This window comes from Camellia sinensis, chromosome 2 (genome assembly GCF_055761805.1).
Source record: "Camellia sinensis isolate YWXY chromosome 2, ASM5576180v1, whole genome shotgun sequence".
Taxonomy (NCBI): domain Eukaryota; kingdom Viridiplantae; phylum Streptophyta; class Magnoliopsida; order Ericales; family Theaceae; genus Camellia; species Camellia sinensis.
The window spans coordinates 100,605,538-100,632,206 of NC_138962.1; the positions used below are offsets into that span (position 1 = coordinate 100,605,538).

A 26,669-nucleotide genomic window follows, 5' to 3' on the forward strand; every position below is an offset into this window, starting at 1 on the left:
TCACTAGTAAAATAAAATAAAATAAAATAGTTGGAAAAGAGGAACCGAAAAGGGAAAAAATAGACCTAAAAGAATAAAATGATGGCATGAATTTCAGTGAATAATACTAGCTTCCATGTCAGTGCACCACAACAGATTTGCTTCTACTCCCATTCACAAAATCAAACTCTCAACAGCACTCCAATCTTGTCATTTTTTAAACATAAATGAACCCAAGCTCCACGTGTAATGTTGTCTAAATAAATAAATAAATAAATAATAAATAAATCATTCGGAACTGTAGTACCGAAACAAAATACATCATTCGGAAAATCTACTGTTGAAAAAATTGACAAAATTCAGAACTACGGAACTAAAATAATTTGTTAAATTCGGAATTCAACCATCGATATTTTTGTTTTTATTTGAAACTAACCTGGCGAATTAGTAAATATTATTCAGAAGTAAATTTCTGAAATAAACACATAAATTCGGAAGACCGGGACCGAAAACTTAAAATCGCAAAAGTTGAAAGAAAAAACGAGAGTTTTATGGCAATAGAGTGCATAAATGTCTAGAAATGATAAATGTAATAATAAAATGTTAAATGCAATAACAAAATGGAATGATTATTCACCTTTAACAATGCAATGAAGTCTTTTCCATGGTGTTGTCGATAGAGGTCTTTAATGGAATGGAGGTCTTCAATAGAGGACTTTGGTTCTTCAATGTGGGTCTTCACTTTGACTGTTGTAGAACTGTGGATCTACAAATTTTCAAACCGTAACAGTAGGTAGCGTATGGAAGGAGGGACAAGTGTGTGAAAGGAGAGTTGAAGGGGTGTGTGTATAATAATATGAGTGAATGGTATAATTGATACATTTAGTATATGAATTGAGAAAATTAATTAATAATTAAATTACAAAGTGTGTGTATTAAGAAATGATATGAATTGAGATAATTAAGTATGTGAAAATAGAAATTTTCTATTTTCATGCAAAGACTTTTAAATAAAAAGAATTCAAATTCAAATTTTTGACATGAAAGCCTAAACTAAAAAAATGTGAGAAAAAAGTAAGGATTGATTTAAAAAATTGACGAACGCAAATGAAAACACCAAACAAAAGAGCGTTTTAGAAAGATAATTAAAGTTGAGTTTAGTTGAGTTTTTAATTTATTGAGTTTTTAATTTTTTAATTTTTTTTATGTGAAAAGAGAAATGAATTAAAAATTAATTTTTAACGCACTTCCCCAAAAAGGCCAAATGCGGTTTGGAGATAAAAGATGCTAGCCAGCCTATTATTGAATTTGATCGGTGCGTTACGTGACATGCATTAGCCAATTTTTTCTCCCTACTCCTCCCTTTCTTCCCTCTGGTTTTGTCTCTCTCTAAACCCTAAACCCTTTGTATCTCTCTATCTTGGATCCAAGCCAGACTGGACACACAATTGAAGTGATTTATAGGGTTTTAAGGATTTCCACAGCCAATATTTGTAGCGATGGAGGTTGATATGGAGACTTCTCCCAGCTACTTCGACCCCGAAGATCTCAGCACCAGAGAACGCTATCGTCGTTATGGGTATTATATTCTATTTACCATACCATACGCTTTCCATTTCAGTACTAGTCGCTTTTTTCCGTCTATTTCTGCTTCACTATTATAACAACCCCTTTGTATCCTTAAAATGCCCAATTTCAACCAGTATCATTTGGGTTGTTCATATTTATTTCCATCAATTTGGTCTAACCACATTTATTTCCCCGTAGTATTAGTGCATTGTGCTCTTAGGCAGTGTTGGTGAATAATGAATTGGTGAAAGCGTTATTGAACGCAGAGGCATCTTGGAGCGTAGGTGCAAAGCTCAAAGAAAATAATATATAATGATAATGATTCATAACATATATAATAAAAAGTTAAAAAGTCAAATAGCAATATATTTAGCCTTTTAACTGAAATGGTTAGAGTCTTATTCAGTTGTACAAATGTTGTAGTTCAAATTTGCATAGGCTTGTTGATGTAGGACAAATAGAGATAGCAGCAACAGTGAGCTTTGGGGCTGATTTTAATGTCAAAGTGCAGAAAACATAATAGGAGAAGGAGAAGAAGAAGATAGTTCTAGGAATCACACCTAGGCTAAGAAGCACGGACACTGACACTCGTTGGACACTTCCCGACATGTGTCTGACTCTCGTCAAAATGTGTCCTATTTTTTTAAAAGATTTTTAGATCCGGACATTTGGAGGACACATGTGTCCATTGCTTAAACACAAGTGTTCACCGATTAGACACACATGAAACTAGTTATAACTTACAAGCTTGAACTAAATAACTTAGGATACAATAATAAAAGAAAAAACAAAGTAAATTTATAAAATAAGTGTTATATTTCATTTTTTATTATTTTTGAATGACATATTCATATATGTGACATATGATAAATATATTAAATTATATATTTCATGCGTGTTCCCTGCATGTCCTACATTTTTTGAAAGTTGGCATGTCTGCATGTTCGTATCGCATATGTGTTGTGTCGCGTGTCCATGTCTGTGCTTCTTGGTACCTAGGATTTGATTGCGTCACACAATCCATAAGAAAGTTTCAAAGCTTCTAAAATTCTCTAATATCAACTCTATTAACTTAGAAGCATTACACGACTTTATATAAGCTTTAGAGATTTCCTATTCCAACTAGAACTAAAAAAGAAAACTACTAAAAATACTGTGACTTTCAAAACTAATTTAAGGCCAAATAAGAACAATAAATTAAAACTAATTAAATAACTTGATCCACAAGACAACCCATGGGCAACCCCTACAGTCCATGTCAGCAAATATAAAAATTACCAAAATACCCCTGCCCTAAAAATCCTAGAAAACTTAAAAATAATAATAAAATAACACTCTAATAATATTAGAAATATGATTATATATGGTTCCTATTGGTTTTTCTTTGAAATCGTGCCAACTTTCTAATATTGTCACTTCTTTGAATTTACGCTTCCTTGAGCTTCTTATACTTTGCATCACTTGCCAATATCTTTAAATTTGAAAACAATTATTGATGGATAATATTACAAGTGACCAACTAATCATATACCATTTAAACAAATCTTTTTATATAATTTCTCACGTGCTTTACCAAATATTCACAATTACAAAATATTCTCAATCATGATACTTGATAGTCATGATCAAAATGAAGTATATGCTTGAATAAAAATATATCTAAAAGCCAAAATTGAAAAACACTAGTGGTCCATGCCTAACACAAGCAATGCAATACAATCCTATAAGTGTATAATGATCATTCTCATTAAGCATACCACCATCATCATTGTAATCTAAAAGTAGAGCTAATAAATTATATATGTTAAAATATATAAAAAAAAAGCTCGATTTAAGCTTATTAGATAGAATGTTTTTAGTGCAGTGTTGTAAATACGCTTCATTTTACCTACTAAAAGCTCTTCTATTATTGCACTTTATGTGCGTTTTTACCAACACTGCTTTAACAAATTACAGGATTTATTGTATTTCGCTTGTGCATACCTGCGCTAAATGATTATGCAATGTGTAGGAAAAAGGCACTCAACTTCCAGTCACGACAATTCAGTTTCTAAGTTCAGTGGAACCAGGATTTTGTATGATGGGCAGAGCATTGAAAGGCGGCCAAACGCTGCACTTTTTCTTGAAGATATCAAACAAGAGGTTGAGAGCTTTGATTTTGATCAATTAGAAAGAACACCTGCAAAGACACAATCTGCTTTGTGGAGAAAATCATTGGCTGGAGATGCTGCTGCTGATTCGATACGTCGACCTGGAAGTTGTTCATTAAAATCTTGCAAGCATGAGGATGATGCATTGTCAGATGGTGGAGATACAACTTTTACTTTATTTGCTTCTCTACTTGATTCTGCTCTCCAAGGTGCTTGAAGTAAAATTCCTCAATTAAAATCACAATTTTCTCTGTTTTTGCATGTGGATTGGTCTCTTGCGTCAATGGTTATAGATTTTGACCAGGTTTGAAGGATGTGTTTAAGTTGCATTTATTCATCTAACCTATGCTAGTTTATGTAGGTGTGAGATCACAAAATGTTTTCTTGAATCTAATTAATGTTTATCAATTTTGGAGCTGAGTGGATCATTTAAAAAAAAAAAATTGAACTTTAATTATTGTGGATTCAGTGACATCAAAGAGGGCAATTCATCAAGTGCATTAATCTTTTGGAGTTTCAGGAACTATTTGATTATGCTTTTGCATATGTGATGCCACTGTTTTTGTGTTTAATTATGTGTAAATCCAAGTTCACCCCTATGTGGAGTTTTTCTGTTTGTGTTATACATTATGGTATATATCCATTTAGGATTGCATGATGATGAAATGGTGCAATGCTACTTGGTTTTTTTGTTGTTTTTGGGATAGACATTTAATTACTTGCTAAAATTGGTATGGTAACTTTTCAAATTGCTTGATGCTTATGATCTTCTTTAGAAATGAAATTTGATTTTGACCTCAATTGAAGTTCATTTTGACTCAACTTTTCTATCCTCTAGTTAAATTGTTATTTTACATATTACAAAATCTTTAAATTTTTTATTTATGTTATTCTAAGCCATGTCGGATGCTGATCTAGTAACTGTTTGGTGCTAACCTAATATTTATTTCCATTCCATAACTCCTGGAGAATGTTTTGGAGGATTTTGGACCTAAGATGGTAAACTTGAGAAGCTTACAAAGATTATTGATTTGCTTCTTTGAAAGCTGCATGAATGCTTTATCTTGTTTCACATTTTAAATTATTACACTAATGTTCAGAATTTCCTTTCTGTGCTCAAGTTTCTCCTGCCACAAAACTTATTATGAATGACATTTATGATTCCCTTGTGTATCTTACAGTTGACATTCTGTGTATCATAGGGTTGATGCCTATCCCTAATCTGATATTGCAATTTGAGAGATCTTGCCGCAATGTATCAAAGTCAATAAGGTGGGTCTCACACTTCTCGTATATTTGTATTTCTGTTGAAGAGTTTTCTTTCGGAATGTGTGCACATGTACCACTGTAGCATGTTGAGTATTCTGAATATTATTGTAGTATTTTATTGTGCATGCACGAGAAACATATCTTTATTAGGATGAAAATAGGAGGTGGGTAGACAAGGGAGGAGGAAGTCTCATTTCTAGTTTATAAAGAAAGAAACAATGAGAAAGGCTAAGAAGCACGGATACTTCTGAGAAGGTAATGTATCCGTGTCATGTCCGTGTCGGACACCGACACTCTTTGGACACTCTTAGGACACGTGTCTGACACTCTTCAAAATGTGTCCTATTTTAAATTTTTTTAAAGACCCAGACACTCTTTGAACACTTGGAGAACATGTTTCTATTGCCTAAACACACGTGGCTATTGATTATACACATGTAAAACTAACTATAAGTTTGAATAAAACAATTTAAGACACAATAATAAAACAAAAACCATATAAATTTATAGGAATCAGTGTCACATTACATTTTTTATTATCTTTGATTCTTTGAATAATATATTCATATATATAACATATAATAAATATATAAAATTACATATTTCATGCGTGTCCCTGACATGTCGTGTCCTGCATTTTTGAAAATTAGTATATCGGTCTGTCCGTGTCGTGTCACGTGTTCGTGTCCATGCTTCTTAGGAGAAAGGTCTCTACCTAAAATATTTTGTATAGTGCACATTTTTTGTGTGTGTAAATACTGGCTCTGAATTGTGCTGAATGAGGTTCTTAGGATGTAGTTATCATGAATATTTTGTTTTGATTTTTTCATATTAAATTTGGTAATGCTTAGCATCTTGGTTGGTTGTTTTACTGTATCCTATGCTCTACTTCTGTAGGTATGGATCCAATGAAAGACATAGAATTGTGGAGGACAAGTTGATGAGGCAGAAGGCTCGACTCTTACTTGATGAGGCTGCTTCTTGATCTCTTTTGTGGTACCTATATGGGAAAGGAAATAAATCTCTACCATTAATGTTCCTATCATAGAATTGATGTTTTATATAGATAAAGTGGGCTCTACAGTGTCACCACAACAATATTGAAACTTCTTGAATGCATGCTCATTGAAGTTTGGGAAGTTCGTACTTCATGATTTATGTACTGAGGAGTGAAGTATTTGTGTAATTTATCCATTCTCTGTTGGTATCAAATTATTTAGTTGTGCTTAAGCATTGTGACATTCAAAAATGATTTAAAAGTAGTTCCATGTTACTAGATTAAAGCACACTTGAAGTTTATATTTGTTAGCTACATCCCTGCTGAATATATGAGCATATAAGTGATCTGACCATTCTCTTCAGCATTTACAATTAATTCGTCTCTCTTGGTCAATGTAATATTTGACCACTCCACTCTGCACCTCACCTTTTAATCCACTGTTTCAATTGGGCTAGTTATGTAGACTTCTGAGAATCTTGCTGGTTCATGGTGTAACGATCTTCATGAGACAACATTGGTGTATGTTACAATATCGGATCATGAATCAGCTAGTATTAGAAATCTTGGAAGATTTTTATTCCTGATTGTTGGTGCATGTCATATTGATACCATGTCTAATTGAATACTTAGAAAGCTTTACAAAGTGTTATCATTTTCCTTAATAAACAAATTTCTATTTGATGGTGAAATTGGTCATTCTTTTATATACATTTATCATCACATAACTTCCCACAAATTGAATTCTTAAATTAGATGATTGGCTATCCCAACATTCATCTTAGAATGTTCAAACTTTAGTTACATATTTGCTCACATAGTTTCCTGGTTAGGAATAATGATGCATATTGAAGTTAGGAATAATGATGCATATTGAAGTTACTTGGTGTACTTGAATGTTTAGACAAGGTATTCTTGTTGGCTCCTGCATGTTTATGTTGGCTTGTTTGTGAAATTATTTTTTTCATCTTCTTGTAGGAAATGAAGAACTTCCAGAAGATCTGATGCTGGTGATGCATCTTCTATTGTCAACTCTCAAGTTTTCCATTATGTTTTCTTGCTCTTATTTTTTGAGTTCATCTAATGCCTTATGACAGTCCCCTACAACTTCGCATTTGGAGGCTTGCCAGTTTGTTGTTGCAGATCATACAGCACAATTAGGCCTCCGGATTGTTCAGTGGCTTGAAGGATTAGCCTCCAAAGTGCTTGATTTGGATAATGAGGTGATGACTCTGCTACTTTCTCCTGGTTTGACAGTCTAATGCTTATACATGGTTTGGTGTTTCTTTACTTTCTAAAATTTAATTTTGATTTTGAATGTCTTTCTTGTTGCATTTCAAAAGATAGTCTGAAGCTGTCAATTATTGTGAATTGATACCATAATCCACCATATACTTGAATTATTTTTTCCTTTTTCAATTAGAGAAATTATCATAGTTGAAGGTGGCTATTTTCAGCCGTTATTATTTTTTAGTTTATTTGAGGTCTATTTTAGTAAACAAATGATTTAGATAGTGAAAATTAACATCTTTTTTCTTTAACATGCACATCAACGAGGTGTAAGGCTTGGAGTGCCTTCTTTCCAAATTAGCAGACAATTTAGTGATCAAAAAGACTTTTTTCCTGGAGAGATTTCAGTGCACGTTAATAAATCAAATATATTATCAAGATATTGGGTGGCAAAGAAGATAAAATATGTAATAGGTTTTATGTGCTGAAATTTGAAAGCAAAAGATCTAAAGCTTTTATTCTGTATTAGTAAAAGGAGAATGTGATTTGGTAGAAGAATCAGTGACTTGCAACATTAATTGCCTGTTTATAGGAGAGCAGTGATGGGCCCTTGGAGGGTTAAACAGGAGCAATTGTAAATTGTATACTGAAAGCAAAATTTTGTTTTAATACATTGTAGTTCAGAAGGCTGTTTGGTGGGAAGGTTGCAAAGCATGATATAGTCTTGGAAAAGGGAGAACTTAAGTAGATAATTATATTTAAATGGAGACTAGTAAGTCTAAGATATATAAAAATTCACATGACGATCCATATTGTAAGTTTACAACTATGGTGTGTGGTGATCAAGACATGCATGTACTTACTACAATAAGTCATCTAGAAACTAGAGATGGATTAGATTATATGCATCATGGGTGGGGATCAAATGCTTGTGTCATGAAGAAATTAAAGGATGTGGAACAGTGTCAACTTTGCATTCATTATTTACCCAATAAACCACATAGGGGAACACATTGCAGCTGAAATTATTGACTTCCTTGTTTTTAGGAACTGTATCTGTTTTTTTTTTTTTTTTTGGGAGCAATTTACAGATATGGGAAAGGCATTGGGGTTTTAATTGAGGGCTTTGAAGGTAAGAATAGTCTCATTGTAAGATGAAGCGTAACAAAACTGAGGTTTGCACTATTACAGTGGAATAAATTATATTTAACTAGGGAGCATTTATTTAATTTATTTTATAAGTAAAAAAGTATTGATGATATCTGCATGTGGAATAGAGGAGGTATTTTATATGATGAGAGAAAAGAGAAGGAATAAAGAGGGATATAAATGCTGCATCAAGTGCTATGTGAAATTTATTAGGTGTGCTGTGAAACTAAGAGGGTGACTGAGCAAAGGTCAAGAAATGAGACAAGAATAGTAGTATATTATGTGGTTTGGTATTATGTTGGTTATCCATGGAAGTTATTGTTATGTTATGCAACTGAAGGAAAGATGAGCATCTTCATATTGTTTTGTGGCTTTTGATGGAGTCATTACATGGGGGGCAAGAAGTCCACCAAAGTGATTCTTAATTACACTAGGTTAAGGTTGCATAGGGAAGGTCTTCTTTTGGATTGATTATGGTTGGATTGGTCAGGCACTTCAGGGAAGAGATCCCATGTTGTTTGCCATTTGTGATCACTAGTTTGACTAGTAGAGACTGTGATAGTTTAGAGCTTGATTGCCTTGATTTAAGTTGAGATGCTTTAGATTTCAATGGGTATATATGAGAAGCAAGACTAGAGTTGGTAAAAGGATTTTGAAGAACTGGGTCCAGGTGGTGAGGGTGTAATGATAATGGATAGCCACTGTCCAACAAATTACGAAGACTGCTGATTTTATCTATCAATTGTTAGATAAAAAAAAGCGCAGATGAAAGGAAATATCCATGAGTTAGTTTCATGATGAAAGTAGAAACATTGTTGTGTGGGATCAAGCATATGTATCGAATTGGAAGAAAGTCAATTAAGGCAAAGGGTGTGCTTTATTGATGTACAAGATCCAGGAAGTGACGGAATAACACACTCATAAGGGCGAACTTTAATTAAAACAGAGGAGGCTGAAATGGATGATTGATTGGTATGGATGGATGCTGGAGATTTCATTAATACCACCAGTTGTGGGATGGGTAAGCAAATGTTGACTAAGCTTTCTGGTCATGCAAAATGAAAATGGAGACGTCTTAATGAAAACATACGCTATGGGATGACAATTTTGTGGCTCTCATTCACATTGTTTTTTTAGCCCGGTTGACTTTCAGTTTTCATATTTGAACATGTGGTTGGCCCGAAGCAGAAGGATCAAACCATGATTAAGCTATGTTGGGTCCTATTATCAATATCTAGACAGAATACCAAAGAACCATTCAGCAGCCATTTAGTCATATATCTTCTTTGAAGAAGATTGTATTTAAAAATAATTGTTTGATTTCCTTGGTTCTTCCCTGATAGTTTAAACTTCACAATAATTTGACTAAAATTGGATTAGGAGTTCTTTGGTATGGTTGGCATAACTGTTGGTTGTCTTTGCAGGTGAGAGGTTCTCATGTTGGTACTTATCTCCCCAGCTCTGGGGTCTGGCGTCATACCCAACGTGCTCTAAAGAAAGGTGTCTCAAAACCAAAAACTGTTCATCACTTGGATTTTGATGCTCCAACGTGTGAACATGCTGAACAACTACCCGATGATAAAGTACTTTTCGATGAGCAATTGTCTCAATATATATAATTTTATTTCACCGATGAACTGCTTGTGGTCTGTTGTAGTACATTTTGAATATAATTTTGATTACATTTCAATATATTAAAGTCCTTTTCACATCTGTTCAGCACTGTATCTGTATCCTATGCCGTTCATCTTGTTGGCTTCAATTTTCCTGAAACTAGTAGATCTAGAAGATTTTTAACATTTTTTGAAATGTATTATTTGTTTATTTATTTATTATTTGATAGAATTGTTTTTTATTTATTTTATTTTTTTTAATATCAACAGAAACAAGATGAATCTCTTCTGGAAGATGTCTGGACTTTGTTAAGGGCTGGCAGACTAGAGGAGGCATGTGATCTTTGCCGGTCTGCTGGACAGGTATGCAAATTTTTTTTGAGGTTGTAAACTTCCAGTGCCATTGTGATATTAAATTCCCTTTGGACAGCCATGGAGAGCTGCAACTCTATGCCCATTTGGAGGGTTGGACCTATGTCCATCAGTTGAAGCCCTGGTAAAAAATGGAAATAATAGAACTCTGCAAGCTATTGAACTTGAAAGTGGCATTGGTCACCAATGGCGCCTTTGGAAATGGGCTACCTATTGTGTATCAGAGGTATGGGGAAAAATATTTAATCAAAGTACTTTCTGTGAATGAACTTTCTTATGCAGTTACAATGATTTCTATAAATGTCGCACACAAATTCCTTGTGCTCCCTTTTTCTCAATATTTTGTGGCTCTAAGTTTTCTCTTCAGCAACTCCCATTGATTGATAAATCAAATCTTGTTCACTTTCTCTTGTAAGATTGGGAGACAATTGATGTTATTGTAAATTGTTTTCTGCTCTTGTTGTTTGGAGATTCTCAATATTCGTAGCTTAATAAGATGCTGCCATATCTCCATTAAAAAATGTTTGATCAATTGAGTGATTTTCTTTCTTCTATGCCTTCTTATATTGAAGAGAATTGCAGAGCAAGATGGTGGGAAATATGAAACAGCAGTATATGCAGCCAAGTGTAGTAACTTGAAGCGTATTCTTCCTATTTGTACAGACTGGGAGGTAATATTTTGCTCCTTAATGATGTTACCTTCTAATTTTTTATTAGTTATTTTTTTTTGGGTGAATAATTTTTTTTTCTCAGTTTTTGTTCACCCATAATTTGCTTTGATACATCTTTTGAGCTTTTTGTAAGAACAATCAACTATTTATTCCTCCTACCTATTACTTGGCATAAAATGCATATGAGCATATGCAGAAGCTCTCCCAGTTGTGGTTTTGATTCTAAGCATGTCTATTTAGCTTCTACAACATGGATTGCAACATATATATATATATATATATATGTATAATATATATTGAGGAGGCTGTTTGGTTAGGCTGATTTCAGAAAAGCTCAATGGGGTTTCCACAAATAGAAGTATGTGGGATTTCGATTCCTTTATAAGAGTGAGTTGATTGATCTACCCTTGAGTAATGCTTGGTTTACTTGGTCTAATCTTCAAGAGAATCGTGTTTGTTGTAGGTTGGATAGATTTCATCATACTTTGGGTTGGGAGGAGTTGTTTCCTAATTTACGGAAAGAGGTAGCGCCAAGAGTTGTTTTGGACCATTGCCTGGTGGTTTTTGAGAGTTGTCCCTTCAAATGGGGTCCAGACCCCCTTTAGATTCGAGAGCGTATGGCTGGAAAATCGCTCTTTTCAAGCTTATTTCAAGGAGTGGTGGGAGAATGGAAGAGTCCATGGGTTTTATGCGGAAGTTGAGAGGGTCAAGGAGAGTTTAAAGGATTGGAAGCGTGAAGTTTTTGGTGATCTAAATGAGTTGAAAGCAGAGTTAGTTTGGGTTATTGAAGATTTGGATGCAAACGAGTCTGGGGAGTGTTTATCTAGGACTTCAAGAGATTAGAGATCATTGCTCAAATTAAAGTTGGAAGAGCTTGATTTTAGGGAGCAGATTTTTTGGGGACAAAGCTAACTTGAAATGGGCAAAAGAGGGCGACATCAATTCAAGATTTTTTCATAGGGTTGTGTCGGGGAAAAGGAAGAAGAATTTCATTAAAAATTTGGAAATTGGGCAAGGATTGGTGGTGAATAAGGAGGAGCAAATCATTAATGAGATTTTCAATTTTTACTCGATTCTCTATTCTGATGGAGGAGTGGACCGTCTAGGGATCAAAGGTATTTTTTGGGCTCCTGCGGATACCTTGAAATCCAGTTGGCTCAAGAGACCCTTTGAAGAATGTTCAGTGCAATAGGCCGTGTTTGAATGCGAGCGAGATAAGGCTCTAGGCCCGAATGGTTTCTCAATGGCAAGTGTATCGTGACCGTTGCGAGATTGTGAAAGGGGATCTCATGAAAGTGTTTGGTGAGTTTTTTGAGAGTGGGGAAAGGTGCTCTCCAAAAGGGAAGTCGGTCAAGATTGGAGATTTCAGGCCCATTAGTTTGGTTACGTCACCTAACAAAATTTTGGGAAAGGTGCTCTCCAAAAGAATTAGGGCTGTCCTTGGGGAAATCATGTCTCCCTCACAAGGAGCCTTTGTGCATGGACGACAAATGTTGTATGTGGTCCTAGTGGCCAATGAGATTGTTGACATTTCGAGGACACAAGGACATGACAGAGACACGTATGGGACACACCGCATGGCGTGTTCTCTTATTTAATTAATTTATTTTTAGGGGACACACTAGGGACATGCCAAGTTATCTTTTTTTTCCATTTTATTTAGTACTTTTGATGAATGTTAAATATTTATTATTTTTTTTCTTAGATTTGAATACTTAATAGATCATCTATAAAAAAAATGTGTTAATTTAAAAGTGTTTTTTTTTTTTTTTTGCATAAAAAAGTATAAAATCAGAATTAAAGTTAGTTTTGTTAATATTGATTGTTTGTGGATGTAATATTAATCTAGATAGCAAATAAAAATATATGAAAACATATTTTATTGTTGTGTCTCTGCAGTGTTCGTGTTCCCATTTTTTGGAAATCGCCATGTCCTGTGTCTGTGTCCGTGTCCGCATCCGTATTTGCGTCCGTGTTTCTTAGTTGAGGAGTATAGGGGATTGCATAAAAAGAGCACTGTTTTTATGGTGGATTTAGAGAAAGCATATGATTATATGGATTGGGGCTTTTGGATTTTGTGTTGGAAAGGAAGGGCTTTGGGTCTAGGTGGAGGAGGTGGATTTGGGAGTGTGTGTCGTCATGCAATATGTTGGTTATTGTGAATGGTAAGGTTGGGAATTCTTTTAGGTCATTGTGAATGTTGTCATGCAATGTCACCATTTTTGTTTATTTTAGTAGTTGATGTGTTGGGCAGAATCATCGATCTGGCTAAAGAAAAAGATGTTATCGAACGATTTGTGGTGGGTAAGGATAGGATTGGTGTCACCCATTTACAGTTTGTGGATGACACTATCTTTTTTTTTATCAAAAGAGTGAAAGGTTGGCAATTTGCTAATGCTATTGAGAATATTTGAAATTGTGTCGGGGCTCAAGGTCAATCTTAGTAATAGTAGTGTTGTGGGTATTAATTTGGAGTTTACCTATGGGCGAAGGATTGCGGATATGCTGGGATGTCCCATTGAGTAGTTTCCTCTCAATATTTGGGGCTTCCATTGGGAGGAGATCCTAGATCGGCATATTTTTTGGAGCTTGTATTTGTCAAAATTGGGAAAAGATTGGAGAGTTGGAAGTGAGCTTTGTTATCTGGGGGGGGGTATATTTTGGTATAGTCCGTGTTGGGTTATGTTCTTATTTACTTCTTATCCTTGTTCAAAATTCCGGTCAACATTGCGAGGAAAATTGAGAAATTGATGAGAGATTTTCTTTGGGAAGGGTCTGATGAGGGTAAAAGGGATCATCTAGTTAAGTGGGAGGTTGTTTCTCTTCCTAGGGATAGAGGGGCCCTTGCTATAGGAAACATTGTTACTAGGAACATTGCCCTCTTGAGTAAGTGGTTATGGAGATTTCCTGTTGAAAGTGGGTCGCTATGATATTCTATCATTAAAAGCAAGTATGAAGTTCAAGCCAATCTATACTATATATATAACCAAATGTAGTTGTTTTGTCAAAAGCCTCCAAATATTTATTCCTAAATTCTCATAATTTTAAAACCCTCTCTTTCCTACGTGGCAACATATTGCCTTTCATGTTTTCTAGCCAATGGTAGATATTCTAATGTGGTTACTAGAGGCAATTGTCGTTCTCCTTGGAAGTCGATCACGCGTTTGTATCCACAAGTGTCCAATTTCCTGTCATTGAAAGTGGGGAATGGGATGAGTATCCTATTTTGGGAGGATGTTTGGTTAGGAGATTCCTTGTTCGATAGACCTTTTCGACTCCTTTACAGATTGGTTCGTACTCGGGATGTTTCAATAGCGTCGGTGGCATGTTCTAATGTGGCACCCATTTCTTGGAATCTTGGTTTTCGTAAGAATTTAAATGATAGGGAGGCTGGTGAGTTGGCTTCTTTGTTTTTATTGATTGATGGGGTTTTTCTTTCTTCCTCTTGTGATAGTAGGGTTTGGAATATTAGTTCTTCAGGGGTCTTCTCTTGTAAATCTTTGTTCGATAAACTCATTGATGATCCCTTTGTTTACTCTTCATAAGAAAATTTGTAAAGCGGTTGTTCCTCATAAAGTGAAGTTTTTCATGTGGCCCTTAGCTCAGAAGGGTGTCACAACCAATCACTTTCTTTGTCTTCAAATGGTGTGTGATGTGTAAGAGGAACTCGGAATCAGCGGATCATCTATTTTTGCACTACCCGGTGGCTTTTGCTTTATGGTAGCGTTTGTTTGGCCTATGTGATGTTCAGTGGCTTGCTCCGCGAGAATGCATTCGTATGCTTCTTGTTAGGTTCAATGGATTGGGCGGCAACAAGAGAGCCAAAACAATGTGGTCCTTAATTGTGTTTTCTATTTCTTGGACTATCTGGTTGGAGAGAAATGCACAAATCTTTGACGGCAAGGAATTAGATGAGGAGGCTTTGTGAAATAGGGCGGGATATTTGGCTTCATTTTGGGCATTTGCTTCTCCTCCTCTTAAAGGAGTTTTATTTTTCTTGATTTCTAAGGATTGGTCTGCTGCTTGCCATCTCTAGTGCTAGGAGTTCAACGTTATTTGTTTTGACTGTTTTGCCTTCTCTTTCTCTATTTGTTTAAGGACTTCTTGTCTTCTCTCATTCTTCTTTTTTAATAAAATTCTTTGTTGATGCTCAAAAAAATGTTTCTTGAAACTATTTCCACTCTTTGTGTTTCGTCCTTAAACTATTAATTTTATTTATGCTAAATTACAAATGCACCCCTTGAGATTTAAGTTAAAATACGAATTGCCCCCTATAGTTTTGAAAATTACAAATACCTCCTTGTCAAAAAATTTTATTTACTAAAATTAATAGAAAAAATGAAATTCTTAACCACTCTCCTATACAATAATGAAATTACTTGAATTTTTAATTGAAATATGTTTATGATATCATTAAAAATTGTTAATTGACTTGATGATTTATTAATTAAAGAAGTCATTGGTTATGCAATTAGAAACTTGAAGTGGCGAGATGTAATTTACAGAACTATAGGGAGTAATTTGTATTTTAACCAAATTTCAGGGGGTGTATTTGTAAGTTACCCTTTATTTTTATTTAGTCATAAAGATTTTAATTTCAACTAAAGTAGTCCGATTGAATGTTAAAACCTAATTTGATGGGCAAAAAGTCGTTTTAATAATTGAACAATTTAAACCACATGAACCAACAATCATTTTTTTTATTCGCTAATTTGAATTGAGGGTTACAGAAGAGGATGGGTGTATGGTTGTCTATGAAGCATGGGTACTTTGGAAAACTTGCTGTACCTGTACCGAGTACTTACCGACGTACCGTACCTCGTATGGTACTTCTGCATACGTACTGGGTACACGAAATACGTACCCAAGTTTTTTCTTCTTAATTTTTGACGTACCCAGTATATATTCAAGCCGTACCGTACCTCAGTTGAAACAATATTTTCCTTCTACTACAGAGATAAAACTCATTTCATTAGACTTCTTTTTTATTTTTTGATTTATACTTTTACTTTTGGCATTAAATGTTAAATATTAGTTGAACCTTAACAAATTAAACCATTTAATTAATTTTTGCATTTCTCTAAATTAAAAATAAATATTTTTTTACAAGCGTATCAAGCCGTACTCGTACCCTATTTTTTTTGAATTTTACAGTATCGACGTGTCCGTATCGTACCAGTACAGTACTCGTACCCGTACCCGTGCTTCATAGATGGTTGTAGTGTAAGTTGTCTAATATAGTTGTTGTATGATTTAGGCTATGTTTGGCATAGCTAACAAATCTAAATTTTTTTGCCCATTTTTTTTTAAGTGATTTTTTAAAAAAATTTGTGCCAGAACTTTTTACTTTTTAGGTTTGTCAAGTCGAAATGGATCTTATCCACCCAAAAAGTCTAAATGGATCTTAAAAGTAGGAAAAAATTGAAAATTTCCAAAAAAAGCTCACTAGAGAAAAAAAAACTCAAAAAAGACAATTTTAAAGTTTTTTTTAGTTGCTTTTAAGGTCTGTTTAGTCTAGTTAGACTTAAAAGTGAATTTTTTTTTGAAATTTTCTTTTTATAAAAGTTCACTAAAGACGAAAAAGGGCCAATAAAAAAACTATTGCCAAACCCACTATTAGGTTGTCTAAACTGTAAAATTATTTTTTTGCCTAGTGGATTAGGTTTCCCTCATTATTGATTTGGATGGGCTGTCTCTAATTGGACCATATGAACTGAAATCAAATTTTTAGGGATTAACTAGAGAAATTGATAGTTTAGGGATGAAATAGAAAAAAACAACAATAGTTTACGGGATAAAACTGAAATTAATCCTAAAAATTATGTAGTAAACTGATATAAGAGGTGGTTGATATTGCAAATAGTTAATCTTTGTAATTTAGTTTTCTTGAACTGCTGTAATGAAAGGAGAATTAGTTGTTGACCTGTCATATTGTTATCTAGTTGAATAACTGTTTAAATGTAGTTGTAGAAGGGCAATGAAGTAGCACGATGGTGAGATGACTTTGTCTATTTTTTTATGTCACCAAGATTCTGAAAAGCGGTTGCGGTCGTCGTAACGGTAGCAGTGGTGCGGTTGCAGTTGTGGGGTGTAAAGGCCGTAGCGTAACGGTTGCGGTAACCGAAACAATAAATTTTTTTATTTTTCGCACAATATGAAAAAAACTTACCGATACGTATATTTTTTTTCCATAATCATATTTATTGGGTTTAAAATAAATATTGATCAATTTTTATAAATTTTAAAGTATGATCCAATATATTTCATATTTTTAAATCACTATAAACTGAGTTTTTTATATTTTATTTTAATAATTAATGACTTTATATTATACAAAAGATCAATCACTAACTATTATATATGAGATAATTTTAAAGTATGATCCAATATATTTCATATTTTTAAATCACTATAAACTGAGTTTTTTATATTTTATTTTAATAATTAATGACTTTATATTATACAAAAGATCAATCACTAACTATTATATATGAGATAAATAATGACAAAAATAAAAGAATAAATAAGAGTAAATATATATATATATATATACATACATATTTTAACCATGCTAAATAGATAATGACCACACTTATTATTATTATTTTCAAACAATATATAGATAGATACACACAAACAAAATGGTTGAGTGATAGCAGCTGAATAGAATAGCATAGGTCTTACAGCTTCAAGAAATCAATAACTTGTTCTTCATCTTCCCTTTTCTCTCTCTCTATTTCTTACTCCTCCATTTTCTCTCCTTATCGTCCCTCTTCTTCCTATCCCTCTTCCCCTATTTTCAGCTTTTTTTTGTGTGTTCTTTTTCTTCAAAAGAAGCAGTTCAGAACCATTACGTAACGGTGCGTAACAGGTCGTTACGGCACCGTTACGATCGCTATGGCAGCAGCTACGACTGACACACTTGTGAATCTCAATCACACTGCAAAAGCGGCCGTAATGGGTGGCAGTAACCATTACAACCGTTACGTAACGGTTGCGGCTGCTTTTTAAAACCTTGCATGTGAGAATGCCTATTCCTTTCTCTAACTTAAGGAATAGTCATTCCATTCGATCATAGAATCACTACAAAACATTATCAATTAGCTACTACCACCATTCCTTTCTACTACCACTCCTTTCCATCACTGCCACCACCATTACTACTACTGCCATCGCCACAACCACCACCCTATTGTTGCCACCATCATAATCACTACTACCATTACTACATTATCACCACCACCATCGATGCCACAATTACAAGCGCCACATCACCACCACAACCACCGCATCACCACAAACACACCGCCATAACCACTACCACTACCTCCACAACCACCACCACTGCCACCCTACTACCGCCGCCGCCGCCGCCGCCGCCGCCGCCGATGCCACCACAACTACCACCGCTACAACTACCACCTCCACAATCACTACCACCATCGCTAGAATCACTACCCTACTGCCTCCGCTTCTATCATCACCACTGCCTCTGCTGCTAAAACCATTACCGTACCGCCACTTTAACAAAAAGCATACAACCACCACCATTATTGCAAAACCACCACTCTGCTATTGCTACCGACCACCACCACCATCGTCACCGCCACAACCATTACCTTACCACCACTATCACCATTTTTACAAAAATCACATTACCTTTATCATGAGAACCACCACTGTACTACCACTACCTGCCACCACCATTTTCGCCGCCACAACCAACACCACCACCTCCACAAACACCACAACACTAGCTTACCCCACTACCGTCATAGTGACCTACCACCACCATCATCCTAATACCAATACTATCACGACCACCGATGCCGCCACCAATACCACCACTGACCCCATCCCTTCCACAACTATCATAATCTATATGAATTTTTAACCTGTTTGTTACTAGCTTGTTATAATAATAATAATAATAATAATAATAATAATAAATAAAATCGAAAAAATAAAAATATTCTATTCTATGTCATTATTGTTAGGTTTTATTTCTTGGCAATCCCTTTTGACAAAACTCCTTTGAGTTGTAATTTTATTCGCATTTTTATTTCAGTGAGGCTATAAGTTGTTAGATGCGAATCCAACCCGAATCAAGCATTTCAGAGAAGTTTGTGATGATAAAGCTTTCAAGATTGCCACTTCGCTGATTATGACGGGGATCGAGCTGCCCGGTCAGCTCACGGGGGTCCAGGGGGCAGCGCCCATTTTTGGCCTTCCCGCTCGAGCGGGGAAAGTGACGCTCGAGCGGGGATTGGAAGCTCTCAGCATCTCTGCAGTCGCCTGTAAAAATACTGGAAGGTGTGATTTTACGCTCGAGCGGATTCTCCTACGCTCGAGCGCATCTCAGTTTGTTCGCACGCAGTCTTTGGTCAGTCCGCTCGAGCGGGCTGTGTTGAGCTCGAGCGGAGATCGCGGGACAGATTCTATAAATTCGCGTGTTGGGTCAGATTTTTAGGGTAACTTCTTCAGATCTTCTTTTTGGTTTCTAGGGTTTATATCTGGGGATACTTTGGGAGTTTTCTTTGATGTTTTTATTGAGTATTCAACTCATGATCTAAAGAGAGTACATCAAAGGTTTGTTTGTTATACACAAAAGAGAGAGTTATTCTTCAGTTGTGGATTCTGAAGATTTCGAGCCTGAAGCTTTGGTGGAATCCGGAGTGGCTCATCAGAAAGACAATTCCGTGGTGAAGATGGGGTTGGAAGAGGCACATAGAGGTTGGTTCAATTAGGCGTTGTGGATTCGCTAGGTAATTGAGAGTATACCTGTGTAATTCCTTTAATTCTTCTTAGTGGATTGTTCTTGTGGCTGTTGCCCGTGGTTTTTTGATCATAGTTGGAGGTGTCCAATTGTGGTTTTTTCCACGTTAAAATCGTTGTGTCTCTTTGTCTTGATTGTTTGATTGTTTGATTGGGATTGTTATATTCTGCTTTAAATTGATACATAATCACAAATCAACATCTAGGGGATTTCTAGATTTTTCAATTGGTATCAGAGCGGGTCGTTCTATTTTTTTTTTAAAAAAAAAAAATATTTTCTTTTAGAACGAGATCTTGTTTGATTTATGATAATGGATACAATTCGTGAAGGAAATTCTATGGTTCGACCACCCCTACTTGACGGATCCAATTATCCTTTTTGGAAAGCTCGGATGAGATCTTTTTTAAAATCTATTGATGAAAAAGTTTGGCAATCCGTCATGAATGGGTGGACTGAACCAACAATTACTGTTGATGGAGTTACAATCCCCAAACCAATTGATCAGTGGGACACAACTGATTACCAAAATAGTAGCTGGAATAGTAAAGCTATCAATTCTCTCTTTTGCGCCGTCACACCTGAAGAATTTAGTCGTATTTGTAATTGTGAATTCGCAAAAGAGGCTTGGGATATCTTACAAACTATTCATGAGGGCACTCCTTCTGTTAAACGCTCAAAACTTCAAAGGCTCACATCTAGTTTCGAAAACCTTTCAATGAAAGATAGTGAGACCTTTGATGAATTTTATGCGAAGTTGAGTGACATTGTAAATTCCAGCTTCAATTTAGGTGAAAAAATTCCAGAATCCAAAGTTGTGGGAAAAATTTTGAGATCCTTGCCCGATCGGTTCCAACCAGAAGTTATGGCTATTGAGGAGGCTCAAGATGTTGACAACCTCAAGCTGGATCAGTTGGTTGGAAACCTTCAAACTTATGAAGCACATAGGAATTTCAAAAAGAAACAAAAAGATATTGCTTTTAGTAGTGCTCATAAAGTTAGAGAGGATTCTGATGAGGATTGTGATATAGATTCCAAGATTATGGCTGCTTTTGTTAAACAATTTAAAAAATCTTTTTTGAAAAAGAATCCTAATCTTTTGGAATCTACTCATTCTCATAAATCTAAAGGCAAAGATAAACTCAAAATTAATTCTATAACCAAGAAGGAGAAAGGAATGATACAAGGAAACTCTGAAAGACTCCAATGCTATGAATGCCAAGGATTTGGCCATTTTGCTCAAGAATGCCCCACTCGTTTGAAGAAGAAGAAAGCCCTTGCCATCACTTGGGATGATGAATCTGAATCTGATGAAGATGAAAGTGACAATGAAGGTCAAGGCGAAGAGGGTCATAAACAATTTCTTGCTTTCATGGCGGCTTCTGAAGCTGAAGGACAAACAGATTCTCCAAAGAGGTCAGTTGAGAATATCACTGATGATGAATCCTCGGAGAGCGATCATGAAGAGCTTGAGCAAGCTTATGAAAAGTTGTATAAGGAGTCTCTTAAGTTATTCAAATTGAATGACAAACTCACAAAGAAACTCAAAGCATGTGAAAGTGAGAATGTCAAACTTAAGGAAGAAATTTCCGAGGCCAGGATTAATGCCATCAAGGTAGCTGATGATCAACAAGTTCTTTGTGCAAAACTGTTGACTTGTGAGACGGAGAGGAATGAGCTACTGCAAACCCATGTCATGTATGAAAAAAAGATTGAATCTCTCGAGATGTCACAAGTTGCTTTGGAAGAACTAATGGTCAAGAAAGAGGAAGAGCTCAAGTGTGCTATGGCTACCATTGGTCTTTGGAACAAAGGATCAAAGACTTTGGAGGATATCATTGGGTCTCAACAAATGAGTTGTGACAAGAGTGGCATTGGCTTTGGTGGTAAGAAAGAGCAAAAACAGATTGCTTCCTCATCTTATGATACAAGAACTCAAGGAAAGGGAGGACAAAAGATTCAACAAGATGAAAGACTTCTCAAACTCCCTAGAGTTGGTAAGGTAAAAGAAAAGAAGGTACACCCTGTTTTTATTTGTCATCATTGTGGTATGCATGGTCATATTCGCCCTTATTGTTATAAGTTGCATGGGAGAGTGCCTCAAAAGGGTAGAAATTCGATTTACATGTCTAGGCGGAATACCAAGATTCATGCGGGTGTTCACTACACCACGACACTTACCAAGACCGCTAGACCTGATTTTGTTAAGACCAAAAAGATTTGGGTGAGAAAAGTTGACTTGTGTTAATTTGTTTGGTCGTTTTAGTTTATAGGTTTTTGTGTGTTTTTTTTCGGGTCTTTTAATGTGTGCTTGTTTGTTTTTTGTCTTGCTTTGGTTAAGAAAAAATTGAAAAAAAAAAAAAAAGAAAAGAAAAATTCCAAAAAGATTTTCTTAGTATGGTTTTGCAAGCTTGAAATTTTTGAGTGGTCCTTGGTACATATTGGAATTGATGAGAAAATCCATTACATGTTAATATGTGTGTGCTTTCTGTGGTCATTACTCATTTTGGAGTGTGTGTTCTTTGATTAGTATGTCTCATTCTGTACACATTCTTGGATTAGCAAATTCTGGAGTCTTCCGCCCTAGTGATTATTTTTTTCTATGGACTTCTGTCATTGATCTTTTGTGTTTCTAGAGGAATTGACCTATACTAGCATATCATGGGTGATGTTGAGTCTCTTAACCACCTACCATCTTTTTTGCACCTCCATGGCTTTCCCCTCTATTCTTTGCAGTCCAGCCATGAGGAAAAGGCTACCTCAGAGTCACCAACCAGGCCATCATTATTATATCCATGCTTCTCTGGTTCGGTTTCCATACTCTTGAGCGTGTCAGCCACCAATGATTGTGCAAAAGAAAAAGAAAAAGAAAGAGAAGAAGACAAAATATGTAAAAGAAAGAAAAAATGTGCAAAAGAAAGAAAGAAAAAAAAAAAAAAAAAGATTCATTGATTGAGGGGGAGCCTCCGCCTTTACTCACCAAATACCCCTTGATTCCTAGTGGTTTGACTTTCCTTTGTCGTGCTTAAGATTCTCTTGTCGGAGGTCCAGCTTTCTTATCACTACTAGGATTGAATCTAGTGTTTGTCGAACTCCAAGCGTCACACACACACTTTTTATCATGGGATCTATGCTTTTCACATAATGCATCACTTTCTTGCATGAGGAATCTTCTACAGACTGTGCACATTGTGTTTTCTTGTAATGGTGCTTCTTGGATAATCTTATGTGTTTTAAGGTACTAATCTGAAATTCCTTACTTGCTCCACCATATTATTTTTATCATTCTCTTCTTGTTCACTGTTTTCAGTGTTTGTGGTTGCTTTTAGTGAGGGGGAGTTTGGTTCATTTTGATATGTTTTGGTAAGGGAGATTGGCTATTTGTTTTGCATATTGCTATGCCCTATTTGCCCGTCTTGTATGTTCATGGTATTTACATCGTCATATCATTGCTTGTGTGGTTTATGATCTTACTTTTGTTGTTTGAGAGTAGTTGTTCATGAGTCTTAGTTTTCATCTATTCATGTTTTCCATCTCATGTTTCAAGATAATCGTGTCATATGTCTCTTGCTTTTTTATATACTCTTGTGGGACTAATAGTTGTTTTGGAGATTGTGGCACTAATAGCTGTTTTGCAGATCATGACCTTGAGAAAGAAGTTGGCGTTTGTTGGCTGTAATGGGTTGGGGTGTTTAGGATTTTATTTGTTAGGTGTGTTTTGTCACGGCATTGCCAAAGGGGGAGATTGTTAGGTTTTATTTCTTGGCAATCCCGTTTGACAAAACTCCTTTGAGTTGTAATTTTATTCGCATTTTTATTTCAGTGAGGCTATAAGTTGTTAGATGCGAATCCAACCCGAATCAAGCATTTCAGAGAAGTTTGTGATGATAAAGCTTTCAAGATTGCCACTTCGCTGATTATGACGGGGATCGAGCTGCTCGGTCAGCTCACGGGGGTCCAGGGGGCAGCGCCCCTTGGCGGGTCCGGGGCAGCGCCACGGCGGGGTTGAGGGGCAGCGCCCCTGAAGCAAAATGCAAAAATGCATTCAAAGTTGCCTGTCCGAGCATGTTATTTTTTTCCAGTTTTTCCATTTTTGGCCTTCCCGCTCGAGCGGGGAAAGTGACGCTCGAGCGGGGATTGGAAGCTCTCAGCATCTCTGCAGTCGCCTGTAAAAATACTGGAAGGTGTGATTTTACGCTCGAGCGGATTCTCCTACGCTCGAGCGCATCTCAGTTTGTTCGCACGCAGTCTTTGGTCAGTCCGCTCGAGCGGGCTGTGTTGAGCTCGAGCGGAGATCGCGGGACAGATTCTATAAATTCGCGTGTTGGGTCAGATTTTTAGGATAACTTCTTCAGATCTTCTTTTTGGTTTCTAGGGTTTATATCTGGGGATACTTTGGGAGTTTTCTTTGATGTTTTTATTGAGTATTCAACTCATGATCTAAAGAGAGTACATCAAAGGTTTGTTTGTTATACACAAAAGAGAGAGTTATTCTTCAGTTGTGGATTCTGAAGATTTCGAGCCTGAAGCTTTGGTGGAATCCGGAGTGGCTCATCAGAAAGACAATTCCGTGGTGAAGATGGGGTTGGAAGAGGCAGATAGAGGTTGGTTCAATTAGGCGTTGTGGATTCGCTAGGTAATTGAGAGTATACCTGTGTAATTCCTTTAATTCTTCTTAGTGGTTTGTTCTTGTGGCTGTTGCCCGTGGTTTTTTGATCACAGTTGGAGGTGTCCAATTGTGGTTTTTTCCACGTTAAAATCGTTGTGTCTCTTTGTCTTGATTGTTTGATTGTTTGATTGGGATTGTTATATTCTGCTTTAAATTGATACATAATCACAAATCAACATCTAGGGGATTTCTAGATTTTTCAATTATCATTATATTTCTATGTCATTTCATGTTGGCAACCAAATGATGGAATGGGAATGAACATTCCATTCTATTCAACCTTGCATTCCATTCCCACACTTATTCCATTCCTTCGTACCAAACATGCTCTAAGTGTTCAAGGTCTCGCTATGCGCCCCCATCTCTAGGCCTACTTAGGTCTTCTCTTCCTCCACCTCCAGTGCTCTCAAGCCACTAAAGTGCCCGTCATTTTCCCAAAGGTTCACAACCGACCACCTCTAACCTCACTTAACCACAACTACCAAGCACACAAAATGCTATTTGAAACTTCCAAGTTTTCTTGGTGGTTGTATTCAGCAATTTTCGCAATAATAGCTTGGTTCATAGCCTCAAGGCTCAACTTATGTATACTGAGATTATACAGAAAAGATAAAAGCTCAGCTATGCAACTTCTAAGGTACCTCTTTATATCGTAGTTCTTCGCAATCCTATTGGATACCCGCTTGACCAACATCTTATCTAATCCCAATCTTCAAACCATGTTGAGCTTTTCAATAATTTTCAACAAAGCACAATTTTATTTAACTTCTGCTCTGGTTGTAGGGAGATACTTTAGAACTAGAAGCTTATACTTTACAAGAAGCACCTTCTGCGAAGGGGTAAGAAACTTCGAAGGCCCTCTCTTGACAAGCTACACTTGGCCGTGACTGGATAATAGAGTAGTGTTATTTTATCCAGTATGAGGTCTATAGAGTACCATTCCAATAAACACCCACCTTTTGAAGGGAGAAAAATAACGATCAAGCCACACATTTGCCTTCACAACAACCACGCTGTATTGTTGTTTATGCTTGTCGCTCTCCATTGTCATGAATACTTTCTCATACTATTCTAGTAGACAGCGTAATCAAGTTCTGTGAATAAGCAGTGTTAAGTTTAGAGCTTGAGGTAGTGAATTCTGATTCATAGTTTAAATACGTAATTTGTTTAAATGGCTCAAGTCTTGAGGTTTAGCTGCTCCCTTTGCAATATTTCTTGGGAGTTTTAGTTGCGTTGATCTTCATTTCTTCTCATTTTCTTGCCCTGTTACTTCTGTAGTTTATAGTTATGTTGGAAATTAAATTCGAATGCTTTTGCAGTCAGCATGTTGGGCGATGGCCAAGTCATGGCTTGATGTTCAGGTGGATCTTGAACTAGTCCGCTTGCCACCAGGTGGAATGGATCAATTTAAAACTTATGAAGATGCAATTGACAGAAGCCATGGACAAGGAGACAGTGTTTCTCCATCTACAGTTGGGCCAGAAAATTGGCCACTACAAGTTTTGAATCAGCAACCTCGGCATCTGTCTGCGCTTCTTCAGAAACTCCATTCAAGGTATATGTCGTCAATTTATTACGATTTTCTGGTGGGATATATTAGTATTTGATAATTCTGTTAAAATCCACCTACTCTCCACCTACTTCACCCACTTAAACCTACTCCACTAAACCTAACCCACTACACCACTACCACCTCACCTACTCCACTAAACCTAACCCACTACACCACTACCACCTCCACTTCACCTACTCCTTACCTACTACACACTCACCCTCTTCTATATATAGGAATCATGAATCATTGTAATAGAAATCAATATATATCAATCAATAATACAATTCTCTCTATTTCTCTATACATAATTAATTCTCTCTATTTCTCTTTATACATTAAATTTCTACATGGTATCAGAGCAGGTTTAGAACCTAATATTTTCGCTTCACCGGCGGGCGAGTTGAAGCCGAACCGGGGGCCTCCTTCATTGGTACAGATAGATCAGATACGATCTTCGCTTCACCTCTCAAGATCTGTTACGATGTACACTTCAAGGAAGAAGATACACAAAGATCAAGATGCGGCACCCACTGAATTTGAGGAGACAGTTGCACAGACATTATTTGATTTGGAAAACTCCAACCAAGGAGACCCACGGCTCTCTCTCACTCTCGGCATCAACCTCTCTCTCTATCTCTCACAGAGCTTCATACACTTCAACACCACCTCTTGA

At 36.1% G+C, this 26,669-nt stretch overlaps 1 protein-coding gene across 1 annotated transcript in view; it reads left to right on the forward strand.

The window, feature by feature from the left end:
• Positions 1-1,327: 1,327 nt before the first annotated feature.
• LOC114303356 (nuclear pore complex protein NUP107) overlaps positions 1,328-26,669 on the forward strand; it is a 47,936-nt gene continuing 22,594 nt past the window's right edge. Inside the window, 11 exon segments of the mRNA XM_082915261.1 lie at positions 1,328-1,556; positions 3,559-3,907; positions 4,901-4,970; positions 5,865-5,978; positions 6,941-6,974; positions 7,062-7,187; positions 9,768-9,926; positions 10,227-10,319; positions 10,387-10,554; positions 10,901-10,999; positions 25,761-25,996. Of these exon segments, the coding sequence (XP_082771387.1) occupies positions 1,479-1,556; positions 3,559-3,907; positions 4,901-4,970; positions 5,865-5,978; positions 6,941-6,974; positions 7,062-7,187; positions 9,768-9,926; positions 10,227-10,319; positions 10,387-10,554; positions 10,901-10,999; positions 25,761-25,996 (1,526 nt within the window). The 5' untranslated portion in view covers positions 1,328-1,478.